The sequence below is a fragment of the Chrysochloris asiatica genome, unplaced genomic scaffold (genome assembly GCF_000296735.1).
Source record: "Chrysochloris asiatica unplaced genomic scaffold, ChrAsi1.0 scaffold00304, whole genome shotgun sequence".
In the NCBI taxonomy this organism is placed as follows: Eukaryota; Metazoa; Chordata; class Mammalia; order Afrosoricida; family Chrysochloridae; genus Chrysochloris; species Chrysochloris asiatica.
Window position 1 is genome coordinate 1101650 of NW_006408822.1, and position 18509 is coordinate 1120158.

At 40.0% G+C, this 18509-nt stretch overlaps 1 protein-coding gene across 2 annotated transcripts in view; it reads right to left on the reverse strand.

Annotated features, from left to right (window-relative positions):
- The window catches only part of PTPRA (protein tyrosine phosphatase, receptor type, A), a 125244-nt gene that overhangs the window by 47258 nt on the left and 59477 nt on the right, over positions 1–18509 (reverse strand). For both annotated transcript variants that reach the window (XM_006874835.1, XM_006874836.1), the window contains 3 exons: positions 15582–15666; positions 14450–14523; positions 14112–14248 (listed from right to left, as the gene is read on the reverse strand). In XM_006874835.1, the coding sequence (XP_006874897.1) occupies positions 14112–14248; positions 14450–14523; positions 15582–15666 (296 nt within the window). The remainder of the gene's footprint in view (positions 1–14111; positions 14249–14449; positions 14524–15581; positions 15667–18509) is intronic.

The following is an 18509-nucleotide window of genomic DNA, read 5'->3' on the forward strand; positions in this document are numbered from 1 at the left end:
CAAACCCATAGTTCTTGCCCTCATGGACAATGGAAGCTTGTGGGTGAAACTCAGACAGTAAATAAATAAAACAAATACATATATAATGACATACCATGGTAAATGCAATGAAAGTTTACAATATTATTAGAAAAAATATCTGAAGGGGCCAAATTTAGATTAAGGGGAGATATCTGAGAAAGCATAAGTGTGAAAAACAGTATTCCAGGCACTGGGGACAGCATCTTAGAAGACTTAGCTTGTGTGGGAGTTGAGAGAAGAGAGAGGCTGTGGTGCAGAAAGTAATGGCTGGACGGTATGGTAGGAGGAAATGGGAGATGTGATTTACAAGGTCAGATCAGACATTTCTACATAGGTTCTTGAATAGTGAGTTTGAATCTTATTTTAGGTTAAGTGTATGAGGAAATCATTGACGGTTTTCTTTTTGTTTTTAAAAGTGGAATCCACTTTACGTATTACAGAATCACTCTGGCTGTTACGTGGAAAATGGACTGAAAGGAGGCAAGAATAGAAGCATGGAATGGAAACATGAAAGATGATGGTAGCACCAAAGGTGTAAGGAAATAGATGCATCTGAGATAACATTTTGGAGTTAAAACTGCTAGATTTGGAAATGGAATGAAAGGAAGGTGGATTTGAGAAAGACGAATGAATTCTCAGGTTTCTGTGATTTAAAAAATAAAAATTAAAGGAAATGTCAGTCCAAATGGAAGCAAGAGCTTTAAGAAGGGACCAGATATATTCCTTGGGAACCAGCATGCCTGTGGTAGGAGAAATGTAAGTGAAAGACCCTAAGATAAAAGGCAGGCAAGGAATTATGGTCCACCTGCCCTCACTGACTCAACAGATTTTTCTTCTAGAATGAAAACCTTAGAGGTTCTGCTTGTTATGCTATTAAGAGAGGCAATTCCTTCAGACACTATACTGTCAAAGACATAATGGGGAGAAAAAGTTTCCTGGGCTGGACTCTTGCACCTGGAATATAGAGGCTGTATTTAATACTGGGATTCCTAATTCATCTACAGCTTGTCTTTTCTTCCTTCACATTTGGCTAGATTTCCTCCCTTGTCCAGGGCAGGGTGAACTGCAAACTTTTTAAAAGTCCTCATGACTAATCCAGAATGCTATTTTCCCTATTTTATCTCCTGTCTAAAATGATGTAGAACAGAAGTAGTAGCAGCAAACTCTTGAACACAGTCCTCAACACAGAAGGGTCAGGAATGCCAATGACCATCATCTCAAAGTCCAACTAGTATCCCTAGATTCTCTAATCACGACGGAGCAAACTGGGTTTCCAGGAGGCCTGTGGCTCCAAAAGGGAAAATTAGGAAAAATCAAAAGCCGCTGTTTGACAAGAGAATACAAAAATGGTATGGCCTAGAAAACAGTGCAAGAAGTAAAGGTTTAGACTGAGAAGCCTAGGTCAGTAGGGATGAAAATAGGGGGAATCCTTTTTGTTTTCACTCTGAAAAACCCAGCTCTGTGGGAAGGAGCAGCAGAACCAGAAGGCTGTAAGATGCTAAACTCCGTAGAAACACTAGGTGGCATCATAGACCAGTTTATCTGCTACCAGAAGCCGGGCTTAGTCATTCATTAAAAAAAAACCCATATTCTTTCAAATTTGTTTTAAAACATTTTGCATGTATAAAACAAAGTTTTTTAAATTACTTATATATCCACTTAGAAGTTCTCTTTGGGCTCTTTTTCATCATATCCAAAGTTAAAACTTGGCAGTTTGTTTCTTATTCCCTTGCTTTAATATATTTGTATCCCATCTATTTTGCACCCTTAAATATATTGTTCTTGCTCAGTCTATTTTTTCACTTTCATTTTTTGCCTCAACTTCACGGTCTTCAGATTCATCCACGTTGTTGAACAGAGCTGAAGTTTGTTCACTTTATTTAGCAGTGATCTGCTATGAGACTGAACCAAAATTTATTTATCCATTCTGCTGTTGTTAAGTTCCATTAAGTCGATTCCAACTCAGCACAACCCTGTTTAGGTTTCCCAAAGAGCAGCTGGTTAAGTTTAAACTGCTGATCTTGCAGGTGCCACCAAGTCCATTTTAACTCAATGGGACCTCCCGTGACACAGTAGAACTGCTTCATCAGTGTATTTCTAGGCTGTAATCTTTATGGGAGCATATTGCCAGGTTTTCCTCCCATGGAGCTGCTGCATGGTTCAAACGCTAACTTTCTGGTAGGCAGCTGAGTGTTAGGCACTCTGTCACCAGGACTCAGTTAGCAGTACTGCTTTGAAAACCAATTTGTTTATACTAAACATGCTTGGGTAAAAGTTGTAGTAGGTATGATTCTTTTTAAACTTACCAGGTAAGGCCAAATTGTTTTTCAAGGTAGCTGTGCCAATTCATACAGCAGCAATGTAAAGTGTTCTAGTTGTTATGTATCTTCACCAACATTTGCTGTTGACAGACTTATAGCGTAGTAAATGTTTTCCCAGTTAACTGATTACTAATATAATAAGGTTCACCAAAAAATAGTTTATTAGTCAATAGGGTTTGCCTTTGCTGAAGTACTTAGTCAAATGCTTTCCCCATTTTCATACTCCATCACTTATTTTCTCATTAATTTGTAGGAGTTCTTTATATGTTGTGGATACTCACCATTTATCAGTTACATGTGTTAGAAATATATTTACTAAGGTTTGCCTTATCCTTTCATTTTCTTTATTATGGTAGTTATTTATGAATATTTTTGTTTCAATGCAGTCAAACTGATCAGTCTTTCCCTTTACCAATATTTTAAGCCTTGCAAAATCCTCTTCTACTGTGAGATCATGAATATATTTTTCTACACTATTATCTCTTTTAGTATTTACACCAATTGGGAGTAGGTTTTGTGTTTGGTCTGATATAGTTCTATTTCATTTATTCCCATAGGGTTACCCAACGACTCCAGTTATTATTTATTGTAAAGACCATCCTTTCCCCCACCAAAACTGCAACGACATTTCTGTCATACACATGGGTTTGCTCCTGGGTGCTCTGTTTTATTTTATTGGTCAATCTGTCTACCCCAGTGCCAATTAAAACTGTCTTACTACTAAAATTTTATAGTAACTATATCTGGTAAGGCAGGTCTCCTCACCTTGTTCTTCTTCTTTACAGGAATGTCTTGGCTATTCTTGGATCTTTTCTCCTCCATATATATTTTAGAATCAGCTTGTCAAGTTCCACAAAAAACCTGTTGGGATTTTTATTGGAATTGCATTGAATCTATATATCAATTTGGGAAAACTGATTATCTTTACAGTATTGAGTCTTCTAATCCAATGATCTTATCTCTTCATTAATTTAGGCTACTTTTCTTTCATGTCTTCAAAATTAAAAAAAAATTTTCTCTAAGGATTTTGTAAATAATTTAAATTTATTCCTATGTACTTCATATTTTTGATGCTACTGGAAACGGCATCATCAAAAAATTATCATTGGATTATCTGTCTATGGCCTATGTAGAGAAATGCATTAATTTTTATACTGTTTTTATATTTAGCAACCTTGCTAAGATGACTTGTTAATTCAAATAGTTTATCTGTGAGTCTTTCAGTTTCTTGGAGAACAATATCTTCCTCTATGAATAATGCAAATGAGTCTCTTCCTTTCCAATCCTTAAACCTTTCTTTTCTTGCCTCACTATGCTGCCTACAGTATCTCTAGTACAGTACTGAATCTCAATCACTTTAAAGTTTAAAACTGCTTACAAATACCCTCACATGTACCTGAACATTCTGCAGTGGCAGGGAATTTACCATGCTCCCAGGCATTTCATCTCATTTTGGAGCAGTTTTATTTAGAAGGTTCTGACACCCAGCTATACAATTTCTTTTGCATTTCCTGTATACTGACAAGTAACCCAGGTTACTCCAGGTGTCATATGGAGTCTTCTCTGCCCCCTGAAAAGGTCTGAACCCCAGTTCTGTGGCCTGCTGAATTCTAAAGTCCTTGCCACAATTCTGCTAATTTTTGGCTCAGACTTGTTTAGCAACACCTCATCAATGCAGAAGCTATTTAGTCCCTGACTCAACTCAGATGTTATACCAGTCCTATCACCAATTTACACACACACACACACACACACATACACACACACACGTTTTTCAGAAGGCAATTTGAAATATTTTCACCATCTAAATGGCTTCACCTTTTTTTTCACCTTTCCCTCTCTCCTTCCTTTCAGGGTCTAGCCAAGTTTTATTTTAATATTTCAAATATACACACACAGTTAAATAAAAAAAGTATTGCTACTAGGATTCCAGTTTGTTTAAACGTCTCTCTTGTGTGATCTGTGGATGGTTACCGGCAAGTTTTCTCAGTAATACACTTGTCTTAGTCTCATTACGGTGCCTTCAAAGAAATGGGTCAATCAAAAGAGTGGCTTTCAAGAAGATCTGCTGAGTGAGCTAAATTTACTGCAGAGAAGTCAATTCAGAAGATCATGAGGACTGTTTTTTGGGTTCTCAAAGGGAAGATTTTGATAGATTTTCTAGGCGAATACAGGATGACCACGGGGGCTCTTAATAAGAAAACTGAGAACTGCATTAGTGAGGAAGAGGCCAGGAAAGTTGTGCTGAGGAATTTTATTCCATAACGACAATGCACCTGCTCAGTCTTTGAGGGTACCAAGGGGCTGTCTTATGAGAACTTTGTTAGGAAATCTTACCCCATTCATCCTATAGTCTGATGCTGCCCCTTCAGACATCTTTTTGTTCCCAAAAATCAAAGAACATTTAAAAGGAATATGATTTTGAGTCTCTTGAGGGTGCTAAAACTGTTGTTGTGATGACATATAAATTTAAAAGAGCAGAATTTATTGCACAAGGGTTAGACACATGGAAGGACCACGTTAAGACGTGTGTAGGCCTAAATGAGAATATGTCAAGACACAACAGCTTCACATTTTGTTATTTTAGTTTACAAAGTTTATATGTATGTCTGCATCTTGGCATGCCTTAAGGATCTCAATTAGTGCTTTCTAAAGTGTTGCTTTAAAATAAATTCAATGCTTCCCCCAAGACAAATGCTGGTGAATAAAAGTGTCCTGGTTTGTTACTTTGAAAGTCATTGAGTATAACTTTTGATTCTCAGCAGTGATACACATTCTCTTTAAAGCCTATCAAATATTTTGAAAGCAGCTGTCATGTCCTATGCCTATTGTTCATTCAGCTGTTCACCCCCCATAGTCCAGCTTCTCTCTATAATAACCTCCCACTTGGTGATACTCATTTTCACGGAGACCTGACCACAAGAATCTTAGCACAGTCCAACCTGGACACATAGACTCCTTTATTCTAGATGTTGTACGTCTATTTAAGCATACATACTAAGATCCACTAGCTTTATAAAATATTACAGATGGAATATGCTTACTGGAAAATAAACTCAAGTAATTGAGTAATGAGCAGAACTTCCCTATCACATCTCTCCTGTCCTATCTTCCACTCCCCTTGTAGGTCACCACTGTCAGCAATTCAGAGTATTCTTCTACACTTAAAAAGCATCAGCACACATAAACATGTACATACACATACAAGTATTTAAACAAAGAGGATTATACCATACATATTCCTCTGCAATGTGTTTTTTAACATAGCACTATGACTTGAAGATCTTTTTTATGTCAATACAATCATTCTAATAACTACTAAATTTCTCACTGGATACAAGAGATCATTTAGCTTTTTTGCTACTTCCTAGACATTTGCCTTTTATTTTCCTTACTTGTATAAACGATTTTGTAATGAATATCCTTATATGAGCACCTACTTGTGCACATGAGGGTTTAAATGTTAGACATGTAAGTCTTGATGTTGTTGGTAGATGCCACTGATCTCAATACAATTCAACCTAATGTGACAGAGCAGACCTGTCCTATAGGCTTTTCTAGGCTACAGTGTTTTCAGGAAGGCACCTGGTGGCACAGTGGTTAAATGCTCAGCTGCCAAATAAAAGGTCTGGCAGTTTGACAGCACAACCTGCTCCCCAGATGAAGATTTTAACAATCTGCTTCCGTAATGATTTACAGCCTTGGAGATCCTATAGGGCAGAATTTCTGAAGAACACACACTATAGGGCCACTATGAGTTGGAATGAACTCAAAAGACAATGGGTTTTGGGTTTTAATCTTTATGGGACCAAACTGCTAAGTCTTTCTCCTGTAGAGTTACTGGGTAAATTCAAATTACCAACCTTTCAGTTAAAAGCCAAGTGCTTAACCATTGTATCACTAAGGTTTCTTTTGAATCTTAATAACCAAAAGCTAAACCCACTGCCACTGAGTCGATTCTGACTCAGTATCAAGTCTGTACAGGGTTTACAGTGCTATAAATCCTTACAGCAGCAGAAAACCTCATTTCTCTTCCAGGAGTGGCTGGTAGGTTTGAATGTTGATTTTGTGGTTAGCAGTTCAGTGCTTATCCTAAAGCACCACCAGGGCTCTTTTTGACTTTTGATGTTATTGTTGTTGTTATGTGCCGTCGAGTTGTTTCCAACTCATAGTGACCCTATATAGGGTTTCCGAGGAGTGGATTGTGAGTTTGAACCGCCAACCTCAAGGTTCAAACCAACTTTGCAGTCCAGCTCATTAACTCTCTCAAATCCTCCTCTCAATGCTTTAACAATGTAATTTCTGCCACCTGTCTATATAAAAGTGCCTGTATAAAAATACCTTTGCCCACAATTGGCATCAGTCTTCAAAATTATTTAAATCTGACAGGTCAAAAATCACAGTTTTAATCTGTAGTATTTTCCAGTTTAAGGAGCTCTGGTAGCGTAGTGGTTATGAATTGGGCTGTGAACCTCAAGGTTAGCAGTTCGAAACTGCCAGCTGTTCCGTGGGTGAAAGATGAGGCTTGCAGCTCCTGTAAAGATTTACAGTCTCAGAAACCCTTACAGGGTCTCTATGAGTTGGAACTGACTCCACGGCACATAACAACAACAACAACAACATTTTCCTGTTTATGGACCATATCTATTTCTTTTTTTTGAACTGCCAATTTTTTTTGTTGCATTATTTCTAATTGTATCACTGGTTTATGAAAATTCTTTATGATGGATGATTCTTTTACTGTGGCAAATACATTCTCCTAAGTTGGTAACTTTTGAAATGGCATTATTTGTCATAGAAAAGTTTAACATTTAAATATATGTTATATTTTCATCTTGTCAATTCTTGCTTATAAATCTTATGTTTTGCTCAGAAAGGCTTTCTCCACCCCATGATTATAAAAAATGTTGTCCTATGATAGTAGGATAGTAGTGCTTTGGACATGTTATCAGGAGGGGCAGTCCCCGGAAAAAGAAATCATGTTTGGTAAAGTAGAGGCCAGCAAAAAGAGAAAAACCCTCAAGGAGATGGACTGACATAATGGGTATGGTGCAGCAATGGCATCAAATATAACAGTTGTAAGGATGGCCCAGGACTGGGCAGTGTTTTGTTCTGCTGTGAACGGGGTTGCTATGAGTTAGGCAGCACCTAACAACAACAATAACAAAAGATAGGAAACACAAATTGGTATGTTTGCCCTATGTATTATTCCTCCTCTTCCCTGGTCAGGGCTGACTAATCCAAGAAGTCACCCCTGACCCACACTGGGTCATTCAGAATCGCTTTTCTGGAATTTCTAAACTCAAGAAGCAGAGTTACCCTAGGAACTGGATTGAACCTCAGCATAGTGATCCTGCTTGGTCACCTTAGAGCAGGTGGTGGGCCGGCAACGTCGGGCGCATGGGGTCCCCAGCTGATCTCCTCCCTCCCTGCCTTCCTCGGATGGCAGCTGTTTATGCTGGACGTGTGGCCAGAGACGGGTAAGGATCACGTGGAACCTCGGCTATTTGGGACAGAGACATTGCCATGCTGCAATGAGTCTCAATGACTGGTAAGACTGAGGAATTCGCACTGACCACCTAAGACAGGCAGCGTCCCTTAAACAATCAATAAAAAAGGAGGACTCAGATGCAGACAGCACAGACCCGGTCAGGAGGCCAAACCCCTGTGGGCCCAAGCGTTGTTGACCGTCCAAACCATAGGCTCTGAGGATCAGACTCTCGCCACCTAGTAGACATAACAAACTGTCCCTCATCTGATTATTCAGTAATGCTTGTTAGTAATCTCATACGTGAGCCCTGGATATCCACAGACAAATGTAAAAACCTCCCCTAAAAGCCGAGACTGTAAATTCCAATAAGCCAAGTCCCCCCCATTCCAAAAAAAAAAAAAAGCTAAAGAGGATACAGAGAAACACTGTAAACTAATGATATATAGCGGGGATAATAATCAATGTAATGAAACAAGCTATATGAATGGTTGAATGTGAAGCTGATGATGTGCCCTGTAAACTTTCACTCAATGCAAAATAAAAACATTTAATTTAAAAAAAAAAAAAAGAAGAAGCAGAGTTACCCCAAGGAAGCATCACCGTAGGAGGGACCCAGAGTCACCAGGGAAATGCTTGCCTAAGTTCAACCCATCTTTCAAATCTGCTAGTTTCCCCACTGTCTTCCCAATTGACCATTTTGTGTTTTGCTTATTTTAGTTGACTCGACTTCTCTTGCTTTTAACCAAAGAAATCTTAACAAACTAATCAGTTAGCATCATAAAGTGAGTTGAAATTGAGAGATTCCTGGGGGAAAATGTGGATCGTGGAGTTCAGATGGAAGGAAAGGAACTGTCAGCCAACTACCAGAATAAGAAACACAAGCTGGTTCACAGCAGTACAATAGCTACCGTAGTCCTTGCTGGTGATCACTTGGCCTGTGTTCTAGTTGCTAGTAAAGCAGTATGAAGTCCTAATTATAAAAAAGGACTAGAAATGTTGGTAGCAAGGAGTAAAGTGATTACTTTTGACAACGTTAGATAATAAAACAAGAAAAAGCCAAAATCCAACAACAAATGTTCATCCCCCATTCACAGAATGAAATTCAAGACTTTTCTATGATTGTGCCATATAGTTTTCTGAACCAAATGTTATTAAGCTTTCAGAATTCTCCTGTTTGCTGAATTTTAATTCCAAATGAATTCACATTTTTCCTAATTGCTTATGTGATAGACAGGGCTTTAAGTAAGACAACGGAAATGATGCTGAAAATGGAAAACTTGAAGAAAATCACTTTTCAAATCTAACATGCATCTTGCCTTCATGATGAAAACTGTCCTGACCTCAGCTCTCATTGTTCATGGATAATCAGGATACAGCACAACACAATTTTGCAGGCAAAGTACTTACATACTAAGTAGAAAAGCAAAGAAATAATATCTGGAAGAAACTGCAGGAATTCACTGAGTGAATTGAGGATCATCAATAATCATTAAGAACAGTTGTTGATATAGATTTGGGGATGTTACACTAAGGAGGGGCATCATTTCTGAATAAGGTCAAATTTCTAGTTACAGTCAACTGAATTTCTGCAGTAGTGTAAACAGCTCAAGTAACTGGTCGAGGTTCTAACACTGAGTTAGGTTGGTCAGTGGAAACAGAATGAATGCTGGGTTCAGCTAGGTCCCAATGAGAAGCCAGGGAGCACAAAGGAGAGAAGGTGAGAAAGTTACAAGGGCTATAAGTTATATATGGCCCTGAATGGATCCAGAGCATATGCCTTGCGCGAGGGTGGACATTGGTGAGAAAAGCACTGGATTCTTTTGGAAGTGCCTTCCTGGCTATTATCACCATAGTGAGATGCTAGAGGAAGACACTGGTATCTAAATGGAATTCTTGATCTTAGTAGGATGGAAGGAGCCTTGAAAACCATGGCCATTAGGGTTCAGATAGCTCTGGTTGTGGTTAACTCATTATGTAGCTCTCAAAAGAAGTAGGAGGCAGCCAGCCTGGGTGAGTTGAAGAAGCCCGATTGGAACCACTGTGCTAGAGAAACTACCTCTCTCATCTGCAAGCCTGGGCCAGTTCACAGACCCAGAACCCTCCAGCGAGGAAGAGGTGAAGCACCTGCAAGGCAGGAACCTGTTACAGCACATAGGTACTCATATACCATACACCTTCCTCTTCATCTGTCTCCAGCATTTCCAGCAATTTGCCTTGGTAACTGTGTACTGGGTAAAGAGAAATATACCTTTGGGGCCTACTGGGTTCTACTCCTAAGCTAGTTCCTGGGGACTCAGAATTCCCTAATATGCTAGTTATCGAGTTGAATCTTTCAAGGTCAGGTTATGAAAGACATTTTGGTCTGAAATAGTCCCACATTAGGAATTACCTTTTTTCCCAGTGTGTGATTGGAACAGGTATCTACTAAGTGTTAAATGAAATAAAAGAGAGTTAGTGGTTGATAACATGGTGTCAATGGTTGCAAGGACAACATCTCTAAGTCAATTAAACCAAACTTGTCTTTATTGAAACGTTAAGTCTAGCTTTCCTGTAAGTCAGGCCACCCTCCTGACAATGCTTCAATAGTAAAATTGTTAAGCCAATCATAAATAAGCTTCTTTGCTTTTGTGTAATGTCAATAAATAGCTAGGCATTGCTGATACTCATTGAGAGTAACTTTTTGATTTCAGAATAATTTGTGAATCTTCTACTCTAATGAACCTCATCTCATAGATTAATTTTATTATTGACTCAGTGTCTTTTGACAACAGCAAGTAGTAGGATACACATACTAGCCATCTAACCTACTAGATAAAGAGTAGGATGAAGAAAGAGCAAATACGAACCCCTGGAGTAGTGCCCTCTCTTTACTAAAAGACTAAGTCCTTAGATGAGTCACAGAGATTCTAAGTTCTACAGAAGATTTAAACGTTGCAGAGAAATGATGAGATAATTCTAACTCATCATTCTAACACTTCAAGGTCGGTGGTTCAAACTCACCTGCTGTTCTTTGCAAACTGATATAAAGTTTCTATGAGTCAGACCAACTTGTCAACACTTAACAACAACAGATTAGCTCAGCCCCTGGAATATCACTACTAAGTATGAGGTCTGCCTCAGTGATACATCATCCTGACCTCTTGGTATGTGCTGTGGTCTGATCACAGGGATTTTTGTCTGTTATACAGAGTATTGCCTAGACAACTATGCTAATTACATACAGTTGACAGTTACTCGAGCAGGAAGTTATGTACCCTATATGTATATGCTAAACATAAATGAAAATCCCATCTAAGCTAACTTTCTGAAGGTCCAAAGGCCTGGGGCATAGTAGGATATCTCCTTCAATGTAAAGGACAAGCAGTTGCTCCTTCTATCCTTCTCCCACTAAGAAGGAAGAGCACTGTTTGCTAAACCAATTGGACTATAAAACAACATACAGCATATGCTATTTATGATTTGAAGGGAAGGCTCTCTAGGTGATCCAGGCCATGGTAAAACTGACTCTGCTAGATCTTATGGGGCTCCAAGTGTCTGTGGCAAGGCAAGGTTGACCAGGATAATTATAAAGAAACACCCTAGGATTTGGGGCCAATGCTATAATTCTATCACCATGACCATGTTCCTACTTTAGTCGTCAGCTCTGGTGGAGACTCTAAGTCTGACTGACCATGGGACACCAGTATCCACATGACTTCAGCTTCCTGTCATAAACTAGGTATTATGTGATTCAACTACCATAAATTGGTACATGTCTGACAGTATTCTACCGTGAGCTGGAAGTGATGTGTACAGAAGTTGTCTATCAGGCTTTTAAAACACTACTAACATCCAATGATGCTGTGGGATAATGTGTCAGATAGCAAAGTCGCTTGAACCGCAAGATCGGCGGTTCAATCTCACCAGCTGCTCCTTGGAATCCCTATTACAGGGTCGCTATGGGTCGGAATCAACTCGATGGCACTTAACAGCAACAACAACCATCATCCAAAGAATTACTGGAACACCTTATCATGGGATCTAAAAGAACATTACCTCTAAACAAAGAAATGATTTTTCAGAAAAGGTATGTAAATTGGATCACAAATGCTATCACCCCAAAGTGGCTGCTATTACAGATAACAAAATAGTAGAATGGCCTAACAAACACCCAGTTCTGGTGCTGAAACTGGGATGCTGTCTTAAAGGATTTGGTAAATGTTCTGAATCAATGAGTACTGATAGGTGCTCTTCTAATGTTATTGTTGTTGTTAAGTGCCATCGAGTCGGTTCTGACCCATAGCGACCCTGTACAGGGTTCCCGAGGGTCTTTATGGGAGCAGAAAGCCTCATCTTTCTCCCGCGGAGCAGCTGATAGTTTCGAACCGCTGACCTTAAGGTTCGCAGCCCGATTCGTAACCACTACGCTACCAGAGCTCCTTTTTTTTTTTTTTTTTTTTAAATTAAGAAAAGAGTCCAAGCTGCTTCATTAACTCTTGCGTGGCAGAGTTTCCTTTTTTAATGCTTGCCTTCCTCCCAACTGTTTTCCTATTGTAGCTAGTGATTTCTCAAAACGCAAATCTGACCACAAGGCTCTCAACTCCCCCAACCCCTTTAGTGTGGAGCAGATATGACTGGTAACCTACCTACTCATTCACCCAATAACCTTCTTGTTTGTTGCCAGAGCTCACTTTCTGTGGGTTTGTCTATACATTCCCCATATGACCCAGGTATAAACCAGACTGGTCTCAGTCAGTCACTGTAACCTATTTCTCCCTAGTCATGAAGCTTTAAGAGGTAGTCCTGGTGTGGTGCTGTGAGTTAATGCGCCAGACTGCAAAGCCATTTGACCTGCAAGGTCAGCAGTTCAAGCTCATCAGCTGCTCTTCGGAATCCCTATACAGGGTCACTATGAGTCACAACTGACTTGACGGCACTTAACAACAATGTGAAAGAAGCTTCTGGGAAAGTTGTTTTCATTGAGACACACAGGAAAGATAGTCATCCTTTCCCCACTAGACTTTGTAACAGCTCCATGTGACCTCCTGGTACTAGGGCAGCCACTGGTGTATCAGGGGAGCCAGCCAAAGAGACAATGTTAACACATCACTTAGGGCCAAGTATAAAATTATGAAATGAAATTGAGAGTTTACCCATGTGAAAACTGATAAAATCAGTCAACTCTGAAACAGTCCTTTGTCTTTAAATTCATGCTCTCCTCTCCTTTATCATTACTGCCTTAGGTCAGTGTACTAGCAGAGCCGTACCAACTTTTGTGGCCCTTAAAAGGATTGTCTGTATTTATTCTGATATTCACATGGGTTATTTTCCATACAGAGAGTAGTTGTTTTTCAAAATATAAATCTGGTTGTTCTATGGTTTTTCACTTCTCTCATGACATATGGTCTGGCCTAGCCTTCTTTCACAATCTCATCTTTTTATTTTTCCTTGAGTCTCAGCCCTTTAGCCACACACAGAGGCCTTACTTTTTAAACACTCTTTGTACTTATATTTTGATCTTGCTATTCCTGGTGCCTGGAATGTTCCTCCACACCCCTGGCTAACTTTACCAGGTCTCAATTCAAACATCATTTCCTCAAGGAAGCCAATCCAACCTGAAATCAGAACTGATGGGCTGGGCTTACCAAACATTTTCTGTTTCCTTCATCATCACTGTGTCACTGTTTCTTAAGGAGAGTTACAAAAAACTTCAAATCTACAGATCCAAGATGAAACTTATGCCCTGCAGTCTGTCATGGTCCTCACCTTCTATATAATCTATGTCTGTCTGCCCACTTAAAAAGCTCTGGAATCCTTGTTCTAGACTCTAAAAGGAGCTTTCTTAATATGGACTCCTATAACTATGCACCAGTCCTTCATGTCTTGTATTACTCTTTGAACTTAGTTATTTAAATTCTTGTTTATGGATCTTCCCTACAAGACAGTGAGTTCCTTGAGAGTACAGACTATATCTGTGTTTACTCCCTATCATAACCTTGACCCCTCGAATACTACCTGATACATACTAGATGCTTGGTAAGTACTTATTAAAGTAATGAAGATGAAAGGATGGATAGATGGATGAGTGGGTAGAGGGTAGACAGGTGAATGAGCAGTGAAGCACATAATTTTTATTTCCTGTTCATGGTCACATAGGAAGGGAGTCAGATGATCTTGGTAAAATTTTTTTAACTCTTAGCCGATCAGAAGCCTGCTTTCTACTCCCCTACCACTCAAAAGAGCCGGCCATAGGTCTGCTTCCCTCCCTCCTAATACACCCAGGTCAACAAATAACTCACGTTGAATTCCTCTCTGAAGAGCTTATTGTCATCAGCCATTCTCCGGTTAATTTCCTCCTCCAGTTTGTCCACGGGCAGGGGTGGGTACTTCCTGTTGGTACTTGGGGACCTGGCTAGAAGTGGCACACTCTGGGGCTCTGCATTGCACAAGGAGGAAAGTTGGTCAAGTGCTCTGGAGATGCAGCTCCTTTTCTGGAGACTAAATTGGGGATGGGGAAGCTGCTCTCTTCAAGAGTCCTTTCCCCATCTTTTATAATCTTTTTTATCAGGTTAGGGAACACCCTAATTTCTTGGTTTTCTTTCTTTGCAGGTTCCCACACCATTAAGGGCTGCCTTACCCACATCCTCTGTTCGGCCGTTAGATAAGCGGAAAGAATTGGAATGGCTCCCAGCTTGCTTGTATTTCTTAAACCTAATGAGAAAATGTTCATAGTGAAAAATGAGGCAGAGAGGCAGGAGAACACAATCACTGGATTTACATTCTCGCTTTTGTAGATTTCTTAAGTTTCTTCTACCTAAATAAACAGCTTCTTTTAGAGACAGGACACACACATTCTGAGACAGCGCCATTCCATGCTGACTAAGTAATTTCAGCATGCTTTTGCTCACTCTTGAGCACACTAGAATCCAACTCTGTAACACCAACATTATATTCTGGCTTGGACGGTTCTTCTCTGTAGCTCCAGCTTCAGGATCCACTGGAGATTACAGCCACCCCAGAGAAAGAAAAAGGTGAGCAGAATACAGTGGGAGAAGGTGGGAGGATCCATACATATCAAACTAAAACTCTATTTCACCAGTGCAGTCTAGGAGTCCCAGGGAGAAGCAAAGAGTTTCGGACTGAGTGGGTATGGGTGTGGCTACAAGTCTCCTGGCAGAAAGATGGGACACATGCCAAAGTCGCATAAGGCTCCCCTTTCATTATCCCTCCAGAAGAACAGAGGGAACACAGGGCAGATTAGCCAAAGGTAAGCACAGAGTTAAACGCTAGTAGTCAAGTTAATGTACCTTCTTCTCTCCCTTACGTTTCCTTTCTTTGCTTCTATTCACTGAGTAGTAATAACTACAAGACTCTGAAAAAGGGCCAGAAGAGGAACTCTGCAGCTCACAAGATTCACTAAGCACACCAGGGTCCCCAAATGGGGGCCAACTAGACATAGAATAGATCTTGGTTGAGCACATTATCTCCACTGAAGTCCTTGAAACATCCATCACTAATTACACAGACTGTGGCTTCTGGGCTTAAGGTGTACTAGAAGACTAGGTTTTAAGGGACTGGACTTGGACAGATGGAAGCAAAGGGAAAGGTTTGATTCTTCAGGAAGGCTTTGTAGAGTTTAGCAGTAATTGAATCATTCCCTCTCTATTCTATTGGCCTTATCTTACAGTCTTCTGGGAAATGTGGGCTAATTGGGACTCTGGGGTATTGAAACAGAGTCCAGGAGAATGCAGACATGTCACTGTGCTCACCTTAACATGTACAGAACTATGATAATAAACACAATGACCAGCAGAGAGGACAGGGCCACCATCACTGCGATAATTGGCGTCTCATCTGAAAAAACAAAAAACAGATCGTCATTATTGCTGCCTACAATGGAGGGCTTAGGGAAACACCCTAATGAGGGAGAAACGCTCATTTAGCACTTCTGGAGATGGCAGGGCACAGGCACAGACACAGACAAATGGGGGGACCTCCCAGTATGCAATGTCTGCCCCATCCCTGAGCTATCACGTTTGTTTACTCTCTGTCTCCCTGAATAAAAACTCCTTGAAGGCAGAGAATTTGTTTCATTTAATGCTATATACTTTGAGCCTAATACAGTGCTTTAGTACTTAGAAAGTACTAAAGGCTATCTGAAGGCATGAAGATGTCCAGTTCTGATGGGAAGCAGGGTTTACAAGGTCAACAATTTCTTCTCTCAATGAGTGATATGTTGAGCAAGATGGGGGAAGAAGGGAAAAGAGAGTTTTCCTATCTGTCATGGTTTGACTTGTATCCCCCCAAAATATGTGTCAGCTTGGCGGGACCATGATTCTCAGTGGTTTGGCAGTTATGTGACAATTCCCCCATGATGTGTCCAATCAATAAAAGAATTAAGGGTGGGATTGTTGTTGTTAAGTGCTGTTGACTTGGTTCTGACTCACAAAGACCCTGTATAGGATTTCTGAGGAGTAGCTGATAGGTTTGAACCTGCAGTTAGCAGTCTGGTGCTTACCCTCCAGCACCACACCAGAACTCCTCAATTCTATCACAACTCTGATCCCATGTAAGGGAGATTCCCAGGGTTGTGGCATGTAACACCTTTAATCCTAGATAAAAGGAGAGCGAAGTGAGCAGTGAAGAGTGACCTACTACCACCAAGAAAGAAGTCAGGAAAGGAATGGGTCCTTTGGAGCTGGGGTCCCTGCACTGAAAAGCTCCTAGATCTAGGGAAGGATTGATGCCAAGACATAAAAGGCTGGGCTTACAGATGCTGCAAGGAGACAAGGACCCTTTTTCTACAGCTAGTGCTCTAGCCTCCCAAACTGTGAGAGAATACATTTGTTTGTTAAAGCCATCCATTTGTGGTATTTCTAAGATACTATCATAAACCCAAATGGCTTTCTGGCACAGAAGACTGTTATTATTAAAAGATTATTCCTAATTTAAACAAGGAGACACTATTAGATCCTTAGGCATCATGTATCCAAAAACGCTGGTGCTCCTTTGTACCTCTTTCCAACATCTCCACTGTCTCAACCTTTAGCAACCTTTTGCCAGAACCCCAACGACTATGGCAAAATCTGGCTTGGAGCTATGGTAACCTTCCCCTCCATTCCACAGGGTGATACTCCCATTCCACACCAATCATCTAGCCTCCTTTCTAATGGCAGCTGACCAGGTAGCTGACTCATCCTTCTCCTCTCACCAAAGACCTCCTGAAGAAAATGAATGGTAGCTGGTGAGCCCACTCACATCTTCTCACCAGACTACACATCCGGTCTAACTTGTAACTATCTTTATCATAAGTGGTTTTCCTTAAAAAGGAGGACATGTCTTTCTCATGTAATCACATCTACTGCTGCCATCTAAAAGACTGGGCTCCTTGAACTCATTCATCCTCAGCCATCAATAGCTACACGTGTCTCTTCACAACTAACTCTCATTAACAGTTGTCCATAAACATGTTCTCTGCTTCTTTACCTGTGGTACTCCTCAATCTATTCTGCTCTTTCACCCTCAGTGCTCTATTTAAACTGTTTGTCATGGACTGGCAAATTCCACATTATCAAATCTAACCGAAGCACTTACATTCCCCTCTTATTCAACCTATTAGCATTCATTCAAAAACTATTTATGGACCAGAAGTTGTATGCCAAGTACTGTTCCAGACATTGAGAAAAGAAAAATGACCAAACATACAAGTGGTAGAGAGCTTCCATTCTGGCGGAAGAAAGGGACACTGTTAATAGACAACTAAATATATAATTTCAGACAGTAACAAGTGTAATGAAGGTAACAAAGCAGGGTTAAAGGGACAGAGAATAATGAGTTGGGGAAACAGTAATTGGGACAGATAAATAGCTAGCTAGAGAGAGTGGTTTGGGAGAATCTCTCTGAAGAAATGATACCTAAGTACAGTTCTAAATAATTGGAAGGGACCTGTGCAAAAATCTAGGAGCTTGCCAGGCACAGGAAGTAGCAAACATAATAACCCTCAGGAGCTTAGTGAATTTAAGAATTAGCACAAAGGCCAGTGTGGTATATAAGATGTGGCTAGAGAGGTGGGCAGAAGCCAGAAGACTTACGCTTTGGTAGGCCATGGTAATGGTATGGATTTAATTCTGTATATGATGAGAAAAAAACACTGTCATTGTAGGGGGCTTTGAACAGGTAAGAAATAGAACTGGTTTTATATTCTTTAAAGATCAAGAGATTCTTGTTTCTTTTTGAGAAGGGAGATGTTACACTATGCTTCTTTGTTGGTAATTTTAAAACATACTGTTAACAGCATTCATCTTAAAATGAACATTCAAACCAGCTAACCACTCCTTCCTCTTTGAACCACTTTTCTCTCATGGTTTCTATAATACTGGTTTTCTTTCTACCTCCCTGCTGCTCCTTCTTAGTTTTACTTGCTAATTGTTCCTCTTCCAATACCAGATCTATAAATATGAGAGTTCTTTAGGACTCCAACCCTGGCACTCTTCTCTAGATTTTCAAATGTCTACTAACCACCTCCACTTTTAACTTAGCAGATAACACAATGTTTTTTGTCTAAATCAGCTTGTTGCCCAAGCAAGAAACATGGGAATCCCCTAAATTTCTTCCTCACCTTTAATATCTAACCCAGCTGCAAGTAATGATTTAGGGGATAGAATAAATATCTCAAATCTGTCATTTTCCCCCTATCT